The 19,337-nt window shown below is 41.8% G+C and overlaps 3 protein-coding genes across 4 annotated transcripts; all 3 read left to right on the forward strand.

Moving 5' to 3' along the window:
- Nucleotides 1-1,818: 1,818 nt before the first annotated feature.
- znf366 (zinc finger protein 366) lies at nt 1,819-7,123 on the forward strand. Its single transcript, XM_057356748.1, has 5 exons — nt 1,819-1,878; nt 3,345-4,393; nt 4,593-4,784; nt 6,227-6,401; nt 6,478-7,123. Exons 2-5 carry the CDS (start codon nt 3,398-3,400, stop codon nt 6,786-6,788), a joined length of 1,674 nt encoding a protein of 557 aa, XP_057212731.1. The 5' UTR covers nt 1,819-1,878; nt 3,345-3,397; the 3' UTR covers nt 6,789-7,123.
- Nucleotides 7,124-9,116: 1,993 nt separating this feature from the next.
- Nucleotides 9,117-13,490, forward strand: mrps27 (mitochondrial ribosomal protein S27). 2 transcript variants are annotated; one of them, XM_057356721.1, is made up of 11 exons: nt 9,117-9,205; nt 9,502-9,579; nt 10,733-10,803; nt 11,141-11,199; nt 11,269-11,383; nt 11,496-11,574; nt 11,656-11,771; nt 11,854-11,956; nt 12,039-12,181; nt 12,890-13,033; nt 13,107-13,490. In XM_057356721.1, the coding sequence occupies exons 1-11, from the start codon at nt 9,130-9,132 to the stop codon at nt 13,353-13,355; spliced, it is 1,233 nt and encodes a 410-aa protein (XP_057212704.1). In that variant the 5' UTR covers nt 9,117-9,129; the 3' UTR covers nt 13,356-13,490. The 2 variants fall into 2 exon arrangements, with proteins under 2 accessions (XP_057212704.1, XP_057212705.1); XM_057356722.1 differs by lacking the exon at nt 9,117-9,205 and adding an exon at nt 9,245-9,290.
- A 2,386-nt stretch (nt 13,491-15,876) lies between these two features.
- On the forward strand, nt 15,877-18,309 carry ptger4a (prostaglandin E receptor 4 (subtype EP4) a). Its single transcript, XM_057357011.1, has 2 exons — nt 15,877-16,653; nt 16,996-18,309. The coding sequence occupies exons 1-2, from the start codon at nt 15,877-15,879 to the stop codon at nt 17,449-17,451; spliced, it is 1,233 nt and encodes a 410-aa protein (XP_057212994.1). The 3' UTR covers nt 17,452-18,309.
- Nucleotides 18,310-19,337: the final 1,028 nt, after the last annotated feature.

A 19,337-nucleotide genomic window follows, 5' to 3' on the forward strand; every position in this document is an offset into this window, starting at 1 on the left:
CGTGACGTCACAGGTCAGAGGCCACACTGGCTCGCTCTCTTGCGATCCGCATTCAGATTGAACGTGTTTATGTGACGTATTAAGCGCGAATTCGTGCAACATTCTGGTCAGGATTCGTGTTTATTAGTTATAAGGTGTTATAAGGTGAGGACGTGTATGCGCGTGCGCACCCGCTGTCGGAAAGTGATCAAGGACTCACAAAGCTCAGCCGGCGGTCATCTGAATAGGTCAAATGAAAGGTCACAGGGTGTCACATGATCTGGGGTCACTGATGATGAGTGTCATTCAGCACAGGACCATACATCGGTCAATGTGATGTTTTTATTTAATGTTAGATTAGCATCACGCGTCACAATTTTGAACTTTGTAGTGTGAACAATTTTGAACAATTTGTACTGGGTGTCAAGATGGACTGTGTTCAGAATGTTTTCTGCATCAGGGGTTCCCAAACTTTTCTGCCTGTGACCCCCAAAATAACATTGCCAGGGACTGGAGACCCCCACTATCCTCGGAGGTGGGTAAAGTATACAAACATTGCGCGCAACTGTGCACATGCACCTATTAGGTCTATCCAAACATCACAACAGAGCACAGTCTACATAAAATGACTTTATAGTTATTTACTCATTATTTGACTTGTTGTTATACATAAACCATGATCTACTACTACAGATGGTCAAATTTCATCACACTGATTGGAGTGCTGATGGATGTGCCTCTTTTCGTAGCCTACCTGAGGTCGATGGTCTTTCTGACTGCAGCTCTCCTCCGCCCTCCTCCGCTGGCCTCCCTGCTTTGTCTTTGGTGGATATTAACCAACGTTTCGTTTCGACAAATATCCTAAACTTCAAGCCTGAAGAATAATCTGCGTGCACATGGGACTGTTTAACGTGGTGCTGTGAATGGACTTGCTGCACCTAATGCGGTCGCTGATGTGACGTCATCACCTCAGGGGTCCCGATCCAGGGGGAGGCTGATGGCTTTTTATTCGCAGGGTTTTATTTTAACTTCACTAATATTTTGATGTTTTGTTACACTTATTGACTACATACGCTATTCCTAATAAAAAAAAGATTTCTGGAAATCATCTTGCGACCCCCCGGGGGTCCCGACTCCTACATTGGGAACCCCTGTTCTACATGACACTAAAGATACTGTCTCTAGAGGAATGTTTAACTTCTGAATTCTGGGGGTTTATAATGATGCTTTTGTGAGGCTTATTTTGTTTTACTGTAATGTTTTTAGTAACTTGAATAGATGATATAAACCAGCAAACATTTGATCCCTTTGAATGATTACGTTATAGAGGAAAGCTAATCTCATTCTTTTCTTTCTTTTCTCATCTTATTTCCACCATAATAATATTTTCTGAATGAGTTACACACCCACAGACATTAACAATAAATATTCCAGAAGTTCTTGATGTTTCTGTTGTTGATTATCGGTAGGGGTCAAAGGTCACCCTTGATGGTTTGGATCACACCCTGATTGGTTTATAAAAAGACCTGTGCTGGACAGCAGGCATCAGAAGTTAAATATGTCAGAATGATGATGATGATGAAGGAATAATGACGTGTGAGTGTCGTCTGATGTTTGTCATGTCTGCAGAACAGCGTGATGTCGTGTTGAGCGTGTCCAGTCCTCAGAGCTCGGCAGTGTTTCGAAGAGGAATGGAGATGTGTATCTAGTGTTTCCTTATTTTTGGTCAGGAAAGCACAGACTTGTTGACTTCCTCTCCCTCCCTTCCTTCCTTCTCTGCGAAGGTACTCATCTGAAAAATGAGAACAAAGAGATTGTTCCTGTTCTCTTTCTTAAGCTCTTTCAGATGCTGTTTGTGAAGCTGCGGGTTCATTGTGAGGAGCGCAGTGCAGACGGCAGGTAAGACACATGGGACGCTCGATGATGACACACACACACACACACACGCGCTGGGACGAGGGATCAGTGTGTTGAGGAGATTCTACTTCTACATGCCGTTCACGGGTTTAAGGCTAAAATACACTACAAGACTTTTGCTCAGAGTTTGATCAGTTAGTGTGTTTCTGTCTGAAACTTTCAAAAAGTCTGCAAGTGTGTGATGTCTAGTTTAAAAATAATCTGTTCAGATAAAAAAAACAGCTCTGTATACTGTGAGACAAGTTTTATTGCACTTATGTTTTTTGTTGTCCTTGTGTTGTGCCGATTGCTTTCATTGTTTCCCTCACGTGTAAGTGGCTTTGGATAAAAGCGTTTGCTAAACGACTCGATGTAAATGAAAAAGTCTTGTAGTGTATTCCAGCCATTAGGTGCTGCTATGTAAGTTTTGTGTTTCTGTCTTCTGTGATGTTCTTTTCTCTCGAAAAGAGAATTCATAACGTAACATAATCTATATTTAGTATTCTTTAAGTTTGCATAACAGGTTAAATACACATCTGAGTTGAATAAGTCAATTGCATATTAGAACATAATAATGTTTTATATGTGTAATGCAAATATTGGGCATATTGGACAGAATATTAAATATTGCCTACTATAGTATACAGTATTTCTATAATGATATGTGTTTAGTGTAGTTTATATGTCTCATTAAGAGAGTAAATAGACTGACACCAGGGTAGAGAGAGGGAGAGGGAGAGCACATGATTTGTAAATCTGTTGTCATGACCTGACATCTCATAATTGTTGTGAATGTGATGTTAAAGCAGAAGTATTTCAGGTGTTCAGATGTTGTTGGTGTTTATGTTAAAGTTCTCAGAGAGTTTGTGTTCTGCTGTTACGAGAGCAAATAGTTCATCATGGAAAAGAGAAGTTCTCGTGTTGATGAAGTGAACACGGAGCAAGAGAGAAGTGAAGTCCATCTATCACACATTCTGTCACTCTTCATTTCATTCTTTAACAGAACTGATGATGCTAACCCGCTGACGCTTGTCTCTTCTGCTTTAAAATCTGATGAAAGTTCACTGACCCACATCCAGATGATTTGACAATCTTCATTCATTTCACACCTCCAGACTCTTCGTGTGTTTACACAAGTCCTCTCTCATTTCATTCTCGTTTGATTTCTCCTGAACAAACATCTGAGACTAATGGCTGGAATACACAACAAGAGATTATTTTTAAACTAGACATCATACACTTGCAGACTTTCTGATAGAAACACACTAACTGATCAAATCTGCAGACTGACACAGACTTTCTGCAACAAGTCCAGACTGAAAATCTGAGCAGAATCTGAGCAAAAGTCTTGTCGTGTATTTTAGCCTTAAGTTGATACACAAGTGAGAAGTCAATCAGATCTCACGAGCTGTGAAAGAGAGACCTTCCCCTGGGTTTCATTCTTCTCACGAACTCGTTCTTTTTTACAGACGGGTGATGGACGAATCAAAGCTCTCTGGAGCTCTCTGAAGAACACTTCAACATGGATCCAACAGACAGCGAAAGCCAGAGAGTGGATGTCATCAGGACCGTGGATCTGTCTCTACTTCCGTACCCTCTCCCTCGTCCCGCCGGCATGATCGACCTCAACAGGCTGCGGCTGCGTCGCATCATAGCGGTGAAACAAGAGACGGTGAAACCCCTCCCTCTCTGGCCTCCCTCTCACCTCCTCATGCGCTGCCCGCCCTCATTCTTGCCCCCTTTCCATCCCAGTCTAGTCCCGTTTCCATTCCTCCTGCCCGGCTCCGTTCCGCACCTCTCCCCGAACCCCTTCTACCGGAGCGAGACGCCGAGGCATCGCCGCAGAGGCCAAGAGGGTGGCCGCGCCGTCGCCGAGAAGCCGGGCCTGAACGTGCACGTGGACGACAGCTACTACGTTGACGTGGGAGGCAATCAGAAGCGCTGGAAGTGTCGCATGTGTGAGAAGTCGTACACCTCCAAATACAACCTGATCACTCACATACTGGGACACAACGGCATCAAACCTCACGGCTGCCGGCTCTGCGGCAAACTCTTCAAACAGCTTAGTCACCTGCACACGCACATGCTGACGCATCAGGGCGCCCGGCCGCACAAATGCCAGGTGTGCCACAAAGCCTTCACGCAGACCAGCCACCTGAAGAGACACATGATGCAGCACAGCGACGTCAAACCCTTCAGCTGCGGTGTCTGCGGCCGGGGATTCGCCTACCCCAGCGAGCTGCGAGCCCACCAGCTGAAACACGACAGGGGTCGAGAGAACGTCTGCGTGGAGTGCGGCCTGGACTTCCCCACGCTGGCCCAGCTGAAGAGGCACCTGGCGGCTCACCGCGGCCCGGCGCAGTACGACTGCAGTGACTGCGGCAAGAGCTTCCAGTATCCCAGCCAGCTTCACAATCACACCATGAAACACAAAGACATCCGGCCATTCATCTGCAGCGAGTGCGGGATGGAGTTCGTCCAGTCGCATCATCTCAAGCAGCACACGCTCACACACAAGGTACACGAACGGGATCTTCACGTCTATAGTTCCATTCCATTCCATTTGCTAGTTGTTTATTCTCTCTCATGTGCTTGTCAAACTGCTTGCGAGTCTTTCTGCAGCGGAACACAAAAGAAGATGTTTTGAGTCTTGCTGCAGTTATAGATGTGTGAAATGTGTGGGCCGTCATCTGTCCTCTCCTGTTTGTGTCTTTCAGGGTGTGAAGGAGCACAAGTGTCGCATCTGCGGTCGTGAGTTCACGCTGCTGGCCAACATGAAGCGTCACGTTCTGATTCACACCAACGTGCGAGCGTACCAGTGTCACCTGTGCTACAAGAGCTTCGTCCAGAAACAGACGCTGAAGGCTCACATGATCGTCCACTCGGACATCAAACCCTACAAATGCAAGGTGCGTCACAAGATTTACACATCAGCACATATAGAATGTATTTTAATGCCGTGTCAAATGACCCCGGGCCGAGCCGAGCCGAGCCGGGCCGGGTGGTCCAAACGATGAGCAGATGGGTTTTTGGCAGTGGAGTGTCTCCTCATCTATAGGAAGGATATCGCTGTACAAACTGAGTGTGTAACAATGGCCTCTCGTCCCCCGAGAACAGAGCCCACAAATAGATCTCATCTCGCTTTCTCTTGTGCTCTGGAACGCTTCCTGTTTTCTCACGGTCCGATCGGACAGTTTACAGTCCCCTTTCTCCTCTTGAAGGAAAGGAGAGGAAAGGACCGCCCTAATAAAAAGAATGCAGAGGAAAGACAGCGCTCGAGCTCCAGTCCTCTCCTCCTTCAGCTCGCTCGCTGTCCCGTCACCAGAAACATCACATCGTCAAACTCAGCTTTTACCAGAGGAAATGCGTTCTGGGAGTAAATAAATGCTGATGTATAAAATATGGAAACACTTTACATTAGGGTTCCCTTCATAAAGCATTTATAAATGTGTTCATTAATGATTAATAAGTCATTTACAAATGCATTATAAAGCAATTATAACAGCGTAAATAAAAGGGGGATTCTAACGAAATACCTGCCAAATAGTGATCCATGTTTAACTCACATGTTATAAATACTTAATAAATGTATTTATTCATTATTTATTTGACTCGAAAGCAGATTCATTAATATCTTGATGTTGTTTGCAAAACAGGCTGTCAGACGGGAGGCTGTAGGGTGTTATGTTGGTTTTCTTTCATATCTTTTCACTTTTCAAACCATGTTGCTGACCTGATCCGATTCCGGTGCCCTCCAGAATGCCTTCAGATCATGATGCTTATCCAAAGCAGTTTTTTCTTGCTTACCAAGATAAACTCATCAAACTTTTGATCGCTTTTTAACACTAAACGCACAAAGGTTGTTGTAAACTTGTTTGTTTACGATGTTTTATTAATGATTCATGATACTTCCAATAGTTTATTTATAATTTATCGTAGAAACAGAATGCTGGCTCACGAGGCTACATCTCTGATGAGAGTCATACATTTAGAAGTATTGACAGCCCATGAAAGTGCACTTTAAAGAAAAGTGTAAGCCTGTGAAGTATTCACACTTATTAAGCTTTTATAACACGTGATTTAAAAATGGCTCACTATTTGGCAGGTATTTCGTTAGAATCCCTTGTTAGTTACACAGTTATAACTGCTTTATAATGCATTTGTAAATGAATTATTCATCATGAATGAACACATTTACAAATGCTTTATAAAGGGAACCTTAATGTAAAGTGTTACCCATTTTATTTATACACCTATACACAACCCATAACGGCCCTCGGATCACAGTGATGAATGCAAATGTTTTGGGATCTGTCAACAGTTCTGTGTCTGTGTGTTTTGTGTCTCACAGCTGTGTGGAAAGGAGTTCAACAGAATGCACAATCTGATGGGTCACATGCACCTGCATTCTGACAGCAAACCCTTCAAATGTCTTTACTGCGCCAGCAAGTTCACGCTGAAAGGAAACCTGACGCGTCACATGAAGGTGAAACACGGCATCATGGACCGAGGTCTGGACGCTCGAGGTGAGATGCAGCCGCCGTAGTTTTTACACGTGAAGACTTCAGTTCCGGCATTAATAGTGACAGTGTGTGTTTGAAGCCTTCAGGCGGCGAGGGCGTCTCTGTCTCTCCGGCCCGCTGCGGATTCTGACCCGCTCCGGTCAGGAAGAACCCTTTGATCTGTCACGGAAGAACCACGGCCGGATCCGCCTGTCTCAGTCTGACGGCGAGAGCGTCCGCGGCGAGAGTTCCAGCCGTGAGGAAGATGAAGATAGTCTGTACAGAATGAGTCAGTACAGTCCTGCCATCTGCAATCCAGAGACTCGAGAGGCGGACGATGATGACGGTGAAGAGGAAGACGAGGAGGAGGAGAAGAAGAACTTCTCTGATGGACAGCTGTACAGAAACTGACAAGCACACTGTGAAAAATGTATAGAAATCTGTGAAAATATCTCGCTCTCGGAAGTGTGAAGGTTTAATCTGTTCTATATGAAATTAATATAATTTTTACAAGAGTAGTGATGTTGTATGTGTATTTTGCACTTTCTTTGTAAAAGCTAATAATGCTGAATGCCTTCAGTGGAGGTGAATGTGTTTGACATGTTCAGGCTTGAGTGCTGACAGTTTGATTATGATTGACATGTGTCAGCACAATAATCTCTACTTGATCATAAATGATATGATTTTCATTTGTCAATCAATCAGTATGTATGCTCAATAAATTCATTTAAAATACACACTGTGAATCATTATAAATGTAATTGTCCTTAAATTAAAAGACAGAACAAACCTGTACAGTTACGCCACACAACATACAGGACTTTTCATACTGACATCAAATCACATCAATAATGTTTTTAATAACACACACAGGTGAACACACTTCCTCAAGAGAGAAAGAGAAGTAGACATGAAGTCTCCACAACCACAAACAACCTTCTCTAAAAAACACCGTAACACACACCTCACTCCTGAGAACTGTTGATTCCAGCAAAATAAAATGAAAAAAAGAGTTCAGGTTATAAACATAAATCTAAATCTGGACACAAAAAATAGAAACTGAGAGAATGATTAGAAGAGAGAGCGAGTGTTTGGTTCATCCACTGTAAACATGTATTATAATAAAAATAAAGACATTTATTATCGTAACTGAAATTACAACTATTTAAACATTTATGGTAATTGAATTCAAATAAAATACAGGCCTAAATATTATCTGACAAACTTAAACTAAGCAAATATTAGACATGTTGCTTTAGTAATACTCTTAATAAGTTTAACTTGAGACACTAAAATTGAACATAATTTTTTTTTTTTTCTGAAATAGAAATAAATGAAACCTACAAGATTGCTAGAAATATCTCCAATTAACATGAAAACTAAACATAAAAACGAAAGCTAACTCAAAACATTATCATAAAGTACAATAAAAAGCTTTGCAGTGGTGTTTGTGATGGAAACACTTAAAGCTGTAGTTGTTGTCGGATGTTTTGTAGGCAGCTCACCTTTTTTGGTTTTTGTCCTGATGAAACTCTGAAAGTAAAGAGGAAGTGCTCAGATCCTCTTCCTGTCTTCCAGACACCTCGATGTTTCAGTCCAAAGCCATGAAAACACACAGAATCAGGTACTGTGAATCACCTCGACTGAAGTGAAAGTTCGGGATGAATCAAGACAAAGACGTTCCTGTAAATACAGTGTCCTGAGAAACCACACACCTGTACAATTCCTCTTCTGTATCATCCGCTCACTCAACTCACTTTCAGACAACAGCTTTAAAGGCACAGTTCAGACAAAACATAAAATCATCCTCACGTCATTCTATATGAGTTCATCAGTACGCAAAAGAAGATATTTTGAAGAATGTTGAAAATCAAACAACACTGAACTCCATTGACTCCCATCGTATGAACACAAAACCACTGAGACATTTTTCAAAATATCTTCTTTTGCGTTCCACACGAACCACATGAGAATGAATAAAGGATGACAGAATTTTTATTTTTGGATAACGATAGATTTTCCTGCAGTCGTCTGCATTTTACATGACCTCTAAAATGATTTATATGAACCACTGCAGATGTTATGTGGATGGTTCATTTGGACTTTATTTTAATACACAGACCTTTCCGCTCTGGAAGTTGAATGTAAATTGTATGTTTCTGTGATTTGAACAAACATTCAGTTACTCTAAGGTTGTTTATCGAGACTTTTCCTGTCAGTCCTGCAGGAGACAATTTGACCATCTGTACAAACAACAGTGTTCTTCTGCAGACTTGACATTCTATATATGTGTCCATTTTGTTTCACTTCTCCCTCTCTCTTGTTTACATTGCTGGAGATCAGATTCAGTAACTGTCAATCACAGTTTATGATATCACAGCGCCCTCTAACGAGCTCAAGTTCAATTACACTGCTTACTGTAAGCAGTGTGGGGAAACGTTTATGCAATCATTTGTTCAAGCACAACTTACAAGTTGTTTTGAGTTTTAATTATTAAAATGACTTTTTCACACAGGTCAGCGAGAGAGATCAGATTGAGTCTCATTGTTGGTATGTTGCTGTGTAATATATTGAATAATATATATGTGTATAATATATTTAATTTGTCTCTTAAAAAGGCCAATATCTATAATTATTATTATCGAGATGTATAATCTTACCCATTTAAAATGATTAAATTGTGAATGTGAATATATATGATGATTTTCTGTGGTCCCGCCCCTCCGCAAGAGTCAAATGGTTCAGTCCAAAGATGGCGGCCTCCATCCTGAAGCGCTGTCTGATTCCCGTACAAACCTTTTCTAAATGTGTCAGTCACAGATCAATCGGTGAGTGTCAGTGTTATCAGAAGATCTTAGCTATGTCATACTCGAGTCTGATCTACACGAATTTACAGCGAACTTCATTGAGTCTGTAAGTCTAAACGGCTAAAGAGGTTAAAGAGAAGAGGTGAACACACACATGCGCAATCAAATGAGCGGTGTATGTGAGTGAGCATAATGTGTTTACAGGTTAACTTTGACACTAAATTGAGTAAATGTGTATCTGCAGGTGCTTTGATCTGATCTAGAGTCAGTGTGTGTGTGTGTGTTATTAGTCATGTTACTGTTCGGCTTTATTTCAGTCAGAAGGTGTTTGCTGTCAGCAGCATACACAGACGCGACAGTATGGGATCAGAGACGGAAAGACCCGCAGAATATCGGTAAGATTTTCACTCTCTGAATGTGGTTCTCAAAGGCATCGAGATTTCAAAATAAACATGTTTTTATTCTCCGCACATATCACAGTACATCTTTTACGAAAACCGAATAGCACTTTGTTGACGTCACTTTTGACGTTTTCGGGAATTCAAACGGTTGTCGAAAGGGGGCGGTGTTGCTTTCAACATGATCTTACAGCAGGGTTGCCAGGTCCAAGAAATATTTCTAGCCAATGACCCTCAAATCCCTCCCAAAAGGAATGAAAACTAGCCCAATTATTTTCCGGTGTCTAATCAAAGTTAACAACTGCCAAAAGACAAACAACAACTTTCTATTGCTATATTTACTTATCTGAATTGTTTCCTATGTATTGTATATCATTTTTGTTCTGATGAACTCAAAAGATGTTTTGGGGGATTTAGGAAGCAAACCATTCTGGGTCACCTTTGACTACCATTATCATTTTTTCTGCTATGGTAGTCAATGATGCCAAAGAATTTTCAGTTGCTAACGTTCTACCAAATATCTTTGTGTTCAACCGAACAAAGAAATGTATACAGGTTTGGAACAACTAGAGGGTGAGTAATCCATAACAGAATTGATCATTTTAGGGTGGAGTGTCCCTTTAAATCTTTCTCTTCGTAAGACATGCAAAAACTTGCTTCAGAAATAATATGTACATTACATATGTGTAATGTGGACAAGTGCCTCAATGTTTTAGTTGTTCTAGACTGCGTATAGCGCTGCTCAAACGTCATATTTGGCAGCCGGAAGAATCAACTGTTGAACACTTACGAGTGATTTCTTTCATTGTGCAACGTGACATGCACCTAACGAAACATTGGTAAAAACATTGGTTGAGCTGAGCTCCCGCGTCCCTCCCTGTACTGTAGCCTGCCTGTCAGACGCTCGTTCCCCACACTTTTGACAACGGGCCTGTCCTGCAGTTGCCAGGTATTCATCCGAGTATGAATACACATTAAGAATCTCATCAATTAACATTTATCCTTAGAATATAAATAAACATTTTGGCGGCCGCAGTACATTATGAAAGTAGCCCAAAAACCCACGACCCTGGCAACACTGTCTTACAGACTGTCAGACACATGTCACAGGTGTTCTTTTTTATCTGTAAATGTCTGTGTAACCCCGCAGCACAGCTGGCGTCTCTGATGGACAGAACGTACGAGAGGAAGTTTCCTGTCAGCTCGTTGACGATGGCCAGGGTGAGAGAGCGCCACCGTTTTCAGCTTTTGTGTGCTTTCCACCCTCATGCGGTTGTGTTTTTGACCTCGTACTTGTTTGAGAGACTCGGTCTAAATGACCTGTTGTCTGTAGATGACATACAGCTCAATCCTCTTCAGACACACTACACCTCGTGTGTTTTATGTGTGACAAACTCTGTGATGGATTGAATGGTTTTGACTGTTTTAGAGTTACATTGAAGTGGTTTAATTCTAATTCTATGAATAATAATAGCTGCATGTGTTGTTTTGTTTGGTTTTGGAATGAAAACTGTACTGTTGATTTCAGTGGGTTATAATCACTTCTTGTTTTCTTTAGTTCATAGACAATATATCTTCAAGAGAAGAAGTTGATCAAGCAGAATATTATTTATACAAGTAAGTCTCAGCGGTCATTGTGTTACAGCGGGTGTGCGAGTGTCTGAAGGTGTGTGGTCATGTGTTCAGGTTTCGTCACAGTCCAAACTGTTGGTATCTCCGGGACTGGACCATCCACAGCTGGTTTCGACACTGTCTCAAATACGGAGCTCGAGAGAAAGCTTTGTACTTCCTGAAGAACAAGGTTCACTTCCTAAGAAAGCAGTTTTTACATCATCTCACTGCTGTGTTTGTGTAATGATCGCCGATGTCGAGTTGTCATCGTGTCTCGGACACATTTGTGTGTGTGTTTTTAGGTTCAGTTTGGGACGTTTCCTGATGAATTCACATTTAATCTTCTGATCGACTCTTTTGTAAAGGATGAAGACTTCAGAGGTTTGTAATGACTTTCATGAGGGTTTCATCAGTTGCCATGAGTCTTGTTACTGATGTTTGCGACCGGTGTGTTGACGGCAGGAGCTTGTTCGGTGGTTGAGGAGGTGATGCTTCAGGAATCTTTTGAGAAGATCTCCACACAGATTCTGTGTCTGTACGCGCTCAGCAGATATCTGAACACCAAACCTGAGCTCAGTGTGAGTACATCAGCCGTCTGCGTTTCTGGAAATGGCTTTTGAATGTGAATTGATGTACATGGAGCGCTTTATTGGTGTGCAGTGGCAGGAGGAGAGAAACACCGGAGCGTCTCTGCTGTTAGCCGGACTGAAGCAGGAGAACTCCGTCGGCTTCAGCGCTCGACTTCTTGGATGTGCACTTATCGGTGTGTTGTGCAGAAATCACACGACTGATGAATCCAACTTTCATTTATCTCTACTTCAGATGATCCGTGTTTGTGTCTGCAGGTAAAGTGGAGCTGTCGAGGGGAATTCACTCTGTCTTTCATCAGATGCCCTTGATCTGGACGTCGGGTTATCTCGGGCGGGCTCTCGTCGTCATGGAGACCGTGTGTTCTGACGTCACAGATGTGAAGTTATCTAAGGAAGTTGTGAGTATTTATAAAGATAACATGTTAAATGACTGGAATGAGGGAGGATTATTTGATGATATTTCCCTCACAACCACACAAATGATGCTTTTGATTTCATAAACAACTAAACGGGAAGAAAAACACGCACACAGTGTTGTAGTAAAGTTTGTATGCGCAAGAGTACATGCGCTTGTTTTTGTTTATTTTGATAAACATGAAAGTAAACACACACTACCGGTCAAAAGTTTTTGGGACACTTGAATGAATTGTTTCTCATTGTCTTAAAAAGGTTTTCATCTGAAGGTGTTTAAATGTATGAATTTAATGTTATAGAGAAAAATGTAATTGTGCAAACTTTTTTCACTATAAACTAATAAAAAATGTAATGAATGAAAAAGGAGCAGAATAAGAGCACAGAATAGATGGGAACTCATTTAATATCGTTTAAAAAGCAGTTTGGGGTGAAACCCCAAGAAGCTGCTTGAGAAAGTGGCAAGAGAACTTTTCTGCAAATTTTAGGCAAATGTGACTACATTGAAGATGGTAAATTCTTTTATTTTTTAATGGAAACATAATCCTTGTGTTATTCTACAGTTTTGATGAGCTCACTATTTTTCTAAAATGTGAAAAAATATGAATAAGGCAGCGAGTTAAGTGTCCAAAATCTTTTGAGCGGTAGTGTATGTCAAATGCATCAACGTAAAGAGCCGTTTATGTGGTTTTCAGCTGGATCAGATGGAGAAGATTCTGGAAGATCTGTCAACATCTCATCAGGACTCTTCAGACTCTGAGAGCGACGATGAGGTTCTGTTGGATGAGCCAGATGAAGAGGAGAGAGAGAAACTACCGCAGTACATCAACAGATTCAAGGTTTGTTTATACTCGATCAAACTTCTGTAAAGAAACTGACAAGCGTCTGTTTATAAACTCAAAACTTGTGCAGGAGTTGAGGAAACAACTGGAGGTTCAGGACAAGTCGGACAAGAGAAGCCTGGAGTCTCTGACCTCTGTCCTGAGCCAGCAGACACTGAGCCGCTGTGAGGAATCGGACATCAGCGAGTACCGAGCCAGATTACACCACTGGGAGACAGAACGACAGCAGCTGATTCAGAGAGAGACCGACATGAGACACAACGCTCAGAGAGAGAAGGAGATGAGACAGACCGCTGGTGCGGGCGGCCCAGTGAAATAATCTCTCATCTTCATTGTTTCGCTTGTTTATTGGCAGTGCTTGGCTAGATTGACAGAAGCGTTGTGTGTTCATATTATCTGGATTCTTTTCAATGCATTGTAAATCTGAACAGTATAAATAAACTGAAAAGATATCTGCTCGTGTTTAGTCTCTGTCCTTCCACACACACACACACACACACACACACAATGAGGCAAATGTCATTATTTCGGTTGTCAGTTTACTCATCATTAGTGAGTTTTTATTTGGCTTTAGTCTTTGTTTTGTCTCAGTATTATCATTATTGATCTATTTCTAAATCAAATGAACCCGCAGCTTGTGTTTGTGCGACACGTTCTTGTCATCAGGCGTGCATCTGTATCTGATCTGAATCACATCTCGATTCCTTTAGTTCTCTGATGTTTGATGAATGTTGCTGCTGTAGTTGAATCTCTTGTCATGCTGAAGAGAACACTGACACAAACTGCTTGTAGACATGCACCAGTAGCGGCGTGTTTGTTGAGCTGACGTGTTTGTGTAGGAGCGCGAGGCTTGATCTGTGTGTGTGTTCTCACACACAAACTCCAATTGCTTCCATTGTTTCCCTCGTCGGCTAAATGACTCGATGTAAATGTACAAACACTCCTCAGTGAAGACACACAGAGATCTTTTCATCATGTAACTTGTGTCTGAACGCATAACAACTGATCGATGGAGATTTTTAGGTTTAGCTCTTCTCATCATCATATTTTCCACCAGTCTGGTATTTGTGGAATCAGTCAGGGATCGTGTCCCTCCAGCCGGTGGTTAACACAAATGAACGTGTTTTCTTGTGTGACGCTGAAGCACTGGATGCGTGCTATCACACTCAAAGTAAATTACTGATGGTTTTGAGATATTTTATTAGTTGGTTTGTTCTAAAAGCTGACATGAGAAAAGAGATAGTGATACGATATAAGCAGCATGAGCGGTGTGTTATCAGGGAATATCAGAATCAAGCATTCCACAGCACTGTTTACTCCGTGATTATCTGATAAATAAACACTCAAATAGTGTGATGGGTGCATGAGTTTTGCTCTTTTGTTTCTGTGTTCTTAAATTGCAGGTTGAATGAAATGAATGCGAGTCATGTTTTGTGAGAGTGCCGAAACATCACGTATGATGTGATGATAAATGATGGTCCTGGAGCAGCTGACGCGCGCTCTTAAATGAATCGGATGTATTCTGGGCTTTTTCATCCAGTAATTCTATAATGATTCAAGGCCAAAGTGAGCCGTAATTGAATAGCACAGTTTTTGATATCAAGCGCTTGTTTCCTCTCTGATGTGTCTGATTTCTAAACTCGGATGTGATCGCAATCGTGTTGAATATTGTTCCGTTATAAGCGAATGGAAGCTTTTCAGACCTTGAGCCCGTCGGAGTCTGGACACGATGGGGCCGCGACTTTAATAATTCAATTCTCTCTTCGATTAAGAGCTCTTCAATTCTTATATTCATCCCTGAAATTAAATAAATGAAATCATTTCCCTAAAGCCACACAAAGTCAAAAGAATCCGTGTGTGTCACGGCTGTATTTCATGTACTTTGGTTTTGGAGTCAGACGTCAACAGTTGCCAGTCTAAACAGTTTACTTTCTCTCTTTTGTCTATAAGAGATTTTATCACCGACTGAAGAAACATGTTCAGATCCTGTCCTGAATCACATAGAAAGATCATACGAGCCCTTGATGGACACATGGCCTCTTATCAACAGAGATTTGGAAGAAAGCCTGGGATTTCCAAATTACAGAGAAACTATGCAATAATTCCACACACACGTTAATGATCTCATATTAAACCTTGTGTGAATCACAGCTCTGAATTCTGTCCTTATCTCACATCATGAGCATCATTCTGAGGTGAATGATCACGAGGAACATGTAAATGCAGTGAATGCGTGTGTTCAGACTTCTGGTGTATGAGACCTTCAACGTCCACCTTCCCTTAAAAACACTGGATTCCATTCGTCTCGTAGGCACACAGACGTGTGAGCAGATGCTCTGATTCTGATCACCGAGTCACCGGTCAGATCTTCAGATGGGGATTAAACAGAGCTCTTATTATTTGGTGTCACGCAGGTCACACGCGTCTCTATAAGCTAAAATGATTTGTACAGTCCACGTGACCACACTGAAATACCCGATTAAAGGCAGCAACAATGTGTGTGTTCATTGTTCTGCAGAGAGGTTTTGTTCTTTGTTTGGATGCATCTTATGTTTCCGTGTGTTGTGCACTTCTTACTAAAACTAAATCAGTCCAGAAAACCGTTAAAGACAAACTTAAGGTGCAGGGTATTATACGAGTGCACTTTTGAAGTGGTAACAAAACTGGAGTTTGGGCGGAAACTCTGGTTACCATGGTTACTGTGGGACATATCTCAGCCCATCTGATGTGAGCTGCAGGCGGGGCAGATCACACCCGAAAGGGTTCGATAAGAGCGAATAAAGTCAGATTTCTTCTGTCACGAATAACACAATGAGAGTTCGCTCAGAGTTCACATCAGCATGAACAGCAGCAGTGCAGTTTTGAGACGGATGGAGCCCACCATCCCCGCCATCATGTTCATTTTTGGGGTCATCAGTAACCTGATCGCCATCGTCGTGCTCTGTAAGTCGCGCAGGGAGCAGAAGGAGACCACCTTCTACACGTTGGTGTGCGGGCTGGCGGTCACCGATCTGTTGGGGACCGTCCTCGCGAGCCCGGTGACCATCGCCACGTACGTGAAGGGCGCGTGGCCCGACGGAGAGCCGCTTTGTCAGTACTTCGGCTTCGTGCTGCTCTTCTTTTCTCTAGCCGGACTGAGCATCATATGTGCCATGTCGATCGAGAGATACATCGCCATCAATCCCACGTATTACTACAACGATTACGCGGACAAGAGACTCGCGGGCGTCGCGCTCGTGGCCATTTACGCATCGGACGCGCTCTTTTGCGCACTGCCGGGTGTCGGTTTTGGAGAGGTGAAGATGCAGTACCCGCAGACCTGGTGCTTCATCGACTGGAGGACTAATGTCAGCGCACACGTGGCTTTCTCTTACATGTACACTGGCTTCAGTTCGGTTCTGGTGACGGTGACGGTGACGGTGGTCTGTAACGTTCTGGTGTGTTGCGCTCTGATCCGGATGCACCGGCGGTTCGTCAGACGCACTTCTCTCGGTGCCGACGCGTCTGATCCCGGCAGGAACCCAAACTTCGGTCGTCTCGCTGGTGCTGAGGTGCAGATGGTGATTCTGCTCATCGCCACCTCGGCTGTGGTGCTCATTTGTTCCATTCCTCTCGTCGTAAGTTCCTCGGATGTGTTTTGTGTTTGTACTTTATCTCGAGTTCTGCTGCCAAGATGATTGCCAAAGCTTCTTATCTGCACAGGAAATTTCTTCCCACGAACGGAACATTCACATTCATCCCAGTGATTTCCCAGGACTTTTCTGCATTGTTCAGTGGATTTGAATGAGCCACAGCCACAGGGAATGATGATGATGATGATAAAGTCATGGGTTTAGTGTTGGAGAAATACGTCTGGATCTGTGTGTTCTCCAGAATGTTCTCAAACGTGTTTTTCCGTGGTTTTGAATCCACTGTGCTATGTAAGTCATTTGTCAAATGCACTTTCGTTTATTCTGCAGGTCCAAGTGTTTCTCAACCAGATTTATAAGACGGAGGTGGAGAAACGGCTGGAGAAAAATCCAGATCTATTGGCCATCCGGTTCGCCTCAACCAACCCCATTCTGGATCCTTGGATCTATATTCTGCTGCAAAAAGCGCTTCTCTCGAAGGTGATCCAGAACATCAAGTGTCTTTTCTGCAAGATGGGTTCTCAACAGAGTCAAAGCGGCTTCCAGTGCAGAGACGGACGGCAGTTGTCCTCCAGAGATTCGCCATCTGACGCGCCTCAGGAACTTAGAGACGTCACGAGTATGTCGCAGACGGGACTGTATTTACCTGAGAGAGATCTGGACACCTGTCAATCATCTGAAGTCTCTTCTCAGAGTGGTTTGAAGAAGGAGACAAACTCTGAATGCACAGAACAAGCCTTACAAAGGACTCTAACCAGTGAGTGTTTTCAAGAGAAGAGTATTTAACATCTTTTCTCTCTCGTGCACTTTGATCTTGTGTAACATGTCAACTCAAGCTGTGTCTGTCATTACAGATAAAGTTCATGATCACTAAAGAACCTGTTTTTTATTTGAGTGAAATAGTGCTTCTCTAACCGTTAAGGGTTTGTTGGATCAGTCAGGTATGGTTTATAGAATGCTGAAAACATCTCTAACTGCATGTTTGTTTTGGTCAAGATCAACACGACGCTAGAGGAAATAACCTAGATTCAATGTTTTTGTAAAGGATTTCCCCCAGAATCACAGGCAGCATGTTTCATGATGCATTTAATGATGCTCTGCATAAATGTCTGAACAAACTTCATGAAGGAACAACTATATGTACATACAGAGAGAAACTGACAGAATCATTCAACTTGAGTGAAAGGAGTTCTTTATGATGTAAATTCAGACAGGTTACGTGTTGTTTTGACTGAATATCAGTTTTCATGGAAATGAGTTAAAGGGTCTCTTGGGGCCAGAAAAGAACTGTGAGAGAGTGAGACTGAGCAGATCTGACAACCTTCATGACATTTCAGAAACATTCTCAATGATCAGCATACTGTTTAAAAACAAACCCGTGACATTCAAACTGTTCCCATGAAACTGAGGTCAATTACAACACTAATCTTTGTTTACATCAGTCAGATCAAAGCAAAGATGACATCATGTCGACCTCATTTCCATGCGTTAAAAAACTTACGATATTATGTGCAAACAAGTACAAAAACAATATAATAGTACAGTATTTCAAAAACAAAAGTTTAAATATTGAAATTTTGATAAATGCCCCTTTAAGCTCAAGTTTCTGATGCCATGAAGAATGTGTGAAAAACAAACATGATTAAAGGTGATCTTTCAATAGAAATGAAAATAAACAAAGTTATCTTTTAATGAGGGATTCTTGTCGTGTATTTTTATTTGAACAAAAGCCTTTAACTGCCCTATTGCATCCAAACGTTTTTATGGCCGTTCATAGCCTAAATGTTCTGTACATTCCAAATATTAAAAGAATGCATTAAAAGCTATTTTCTGTTGCATCAACTTAAATTAGTGTGAATTTTCCATAATGTCCTCATTAATGCTCCAGTGTTTGTTTGTAAAGTATTATCTATGATTCAGTAATTCAGTAAACAAACAGTGTCATCCGTGGAAAAATGTCTCTAGAACAGCAAAGGCTCTTCTCCTTCATTTATTTGCATTCATTTGATTCATTTCAATTCATTTGATGTGTTTTGCTGTCATGATCTCATGGAAAACTCCTCACCTAAACTGCTCTGTTCTAGATATATGAAAATAAACCAGCTGAGCTACATAAATAAAGTTATGTCTCCATCGTCTGGCGATGAATACGTGTTGCTGTTGTAAATCTATTAGATTCTATTGTACGTTGTTTCGTTGTTGTTGATAAACTGAGGCCTTTCTATGGATTAAAGTTGAACGGCACGCGCGTGTTTCAATGCGCAGCAAACAGGTCACGTGAAGTGATGTGTGAAATTGAACTTTAGAAAATGAATCAACATTTTAAACATATAAATGATATTGGTTGTCAATATCAGTATCACGAAGAAGTAACCCAGCAAAAACGTCCCCTTAACGTTAGTTTTTGGTTCCCAGAACGTCACGGGAACCAGAAACTAACGTTCTATTTCCGTAAAAAGAAAACTTTCCTGGAGAACCAAAAACGAACCTTAGAAAATAACGTTCTGGGAACCAAAAACTGTTAGAACAAACGTCGTGTTTACCGCCCTTCTGCTATGAAATACTTGTTTTGTATCACTGTAAAACTGTTCGATGAAACAATAGAAATCAGTCATTAGTTTGTTTTAAAATGACAAGTGTAACGTTAACTGTCAATCCAACACAGCAGTTTG

This window comes from Triplophysa rosa, linkage group LG17, assembly GCF_024868665.1.
Source record: "Triplophysa rosa linkage group LG17, Trosa_1v2, whole genome shotgun sequence".
NCBI lineage: Eukaryota > Metazoa > Chordata > Actinopteri > Cypriniformes > Nemacheilidae > Triplophysa > Triplophysa rosa.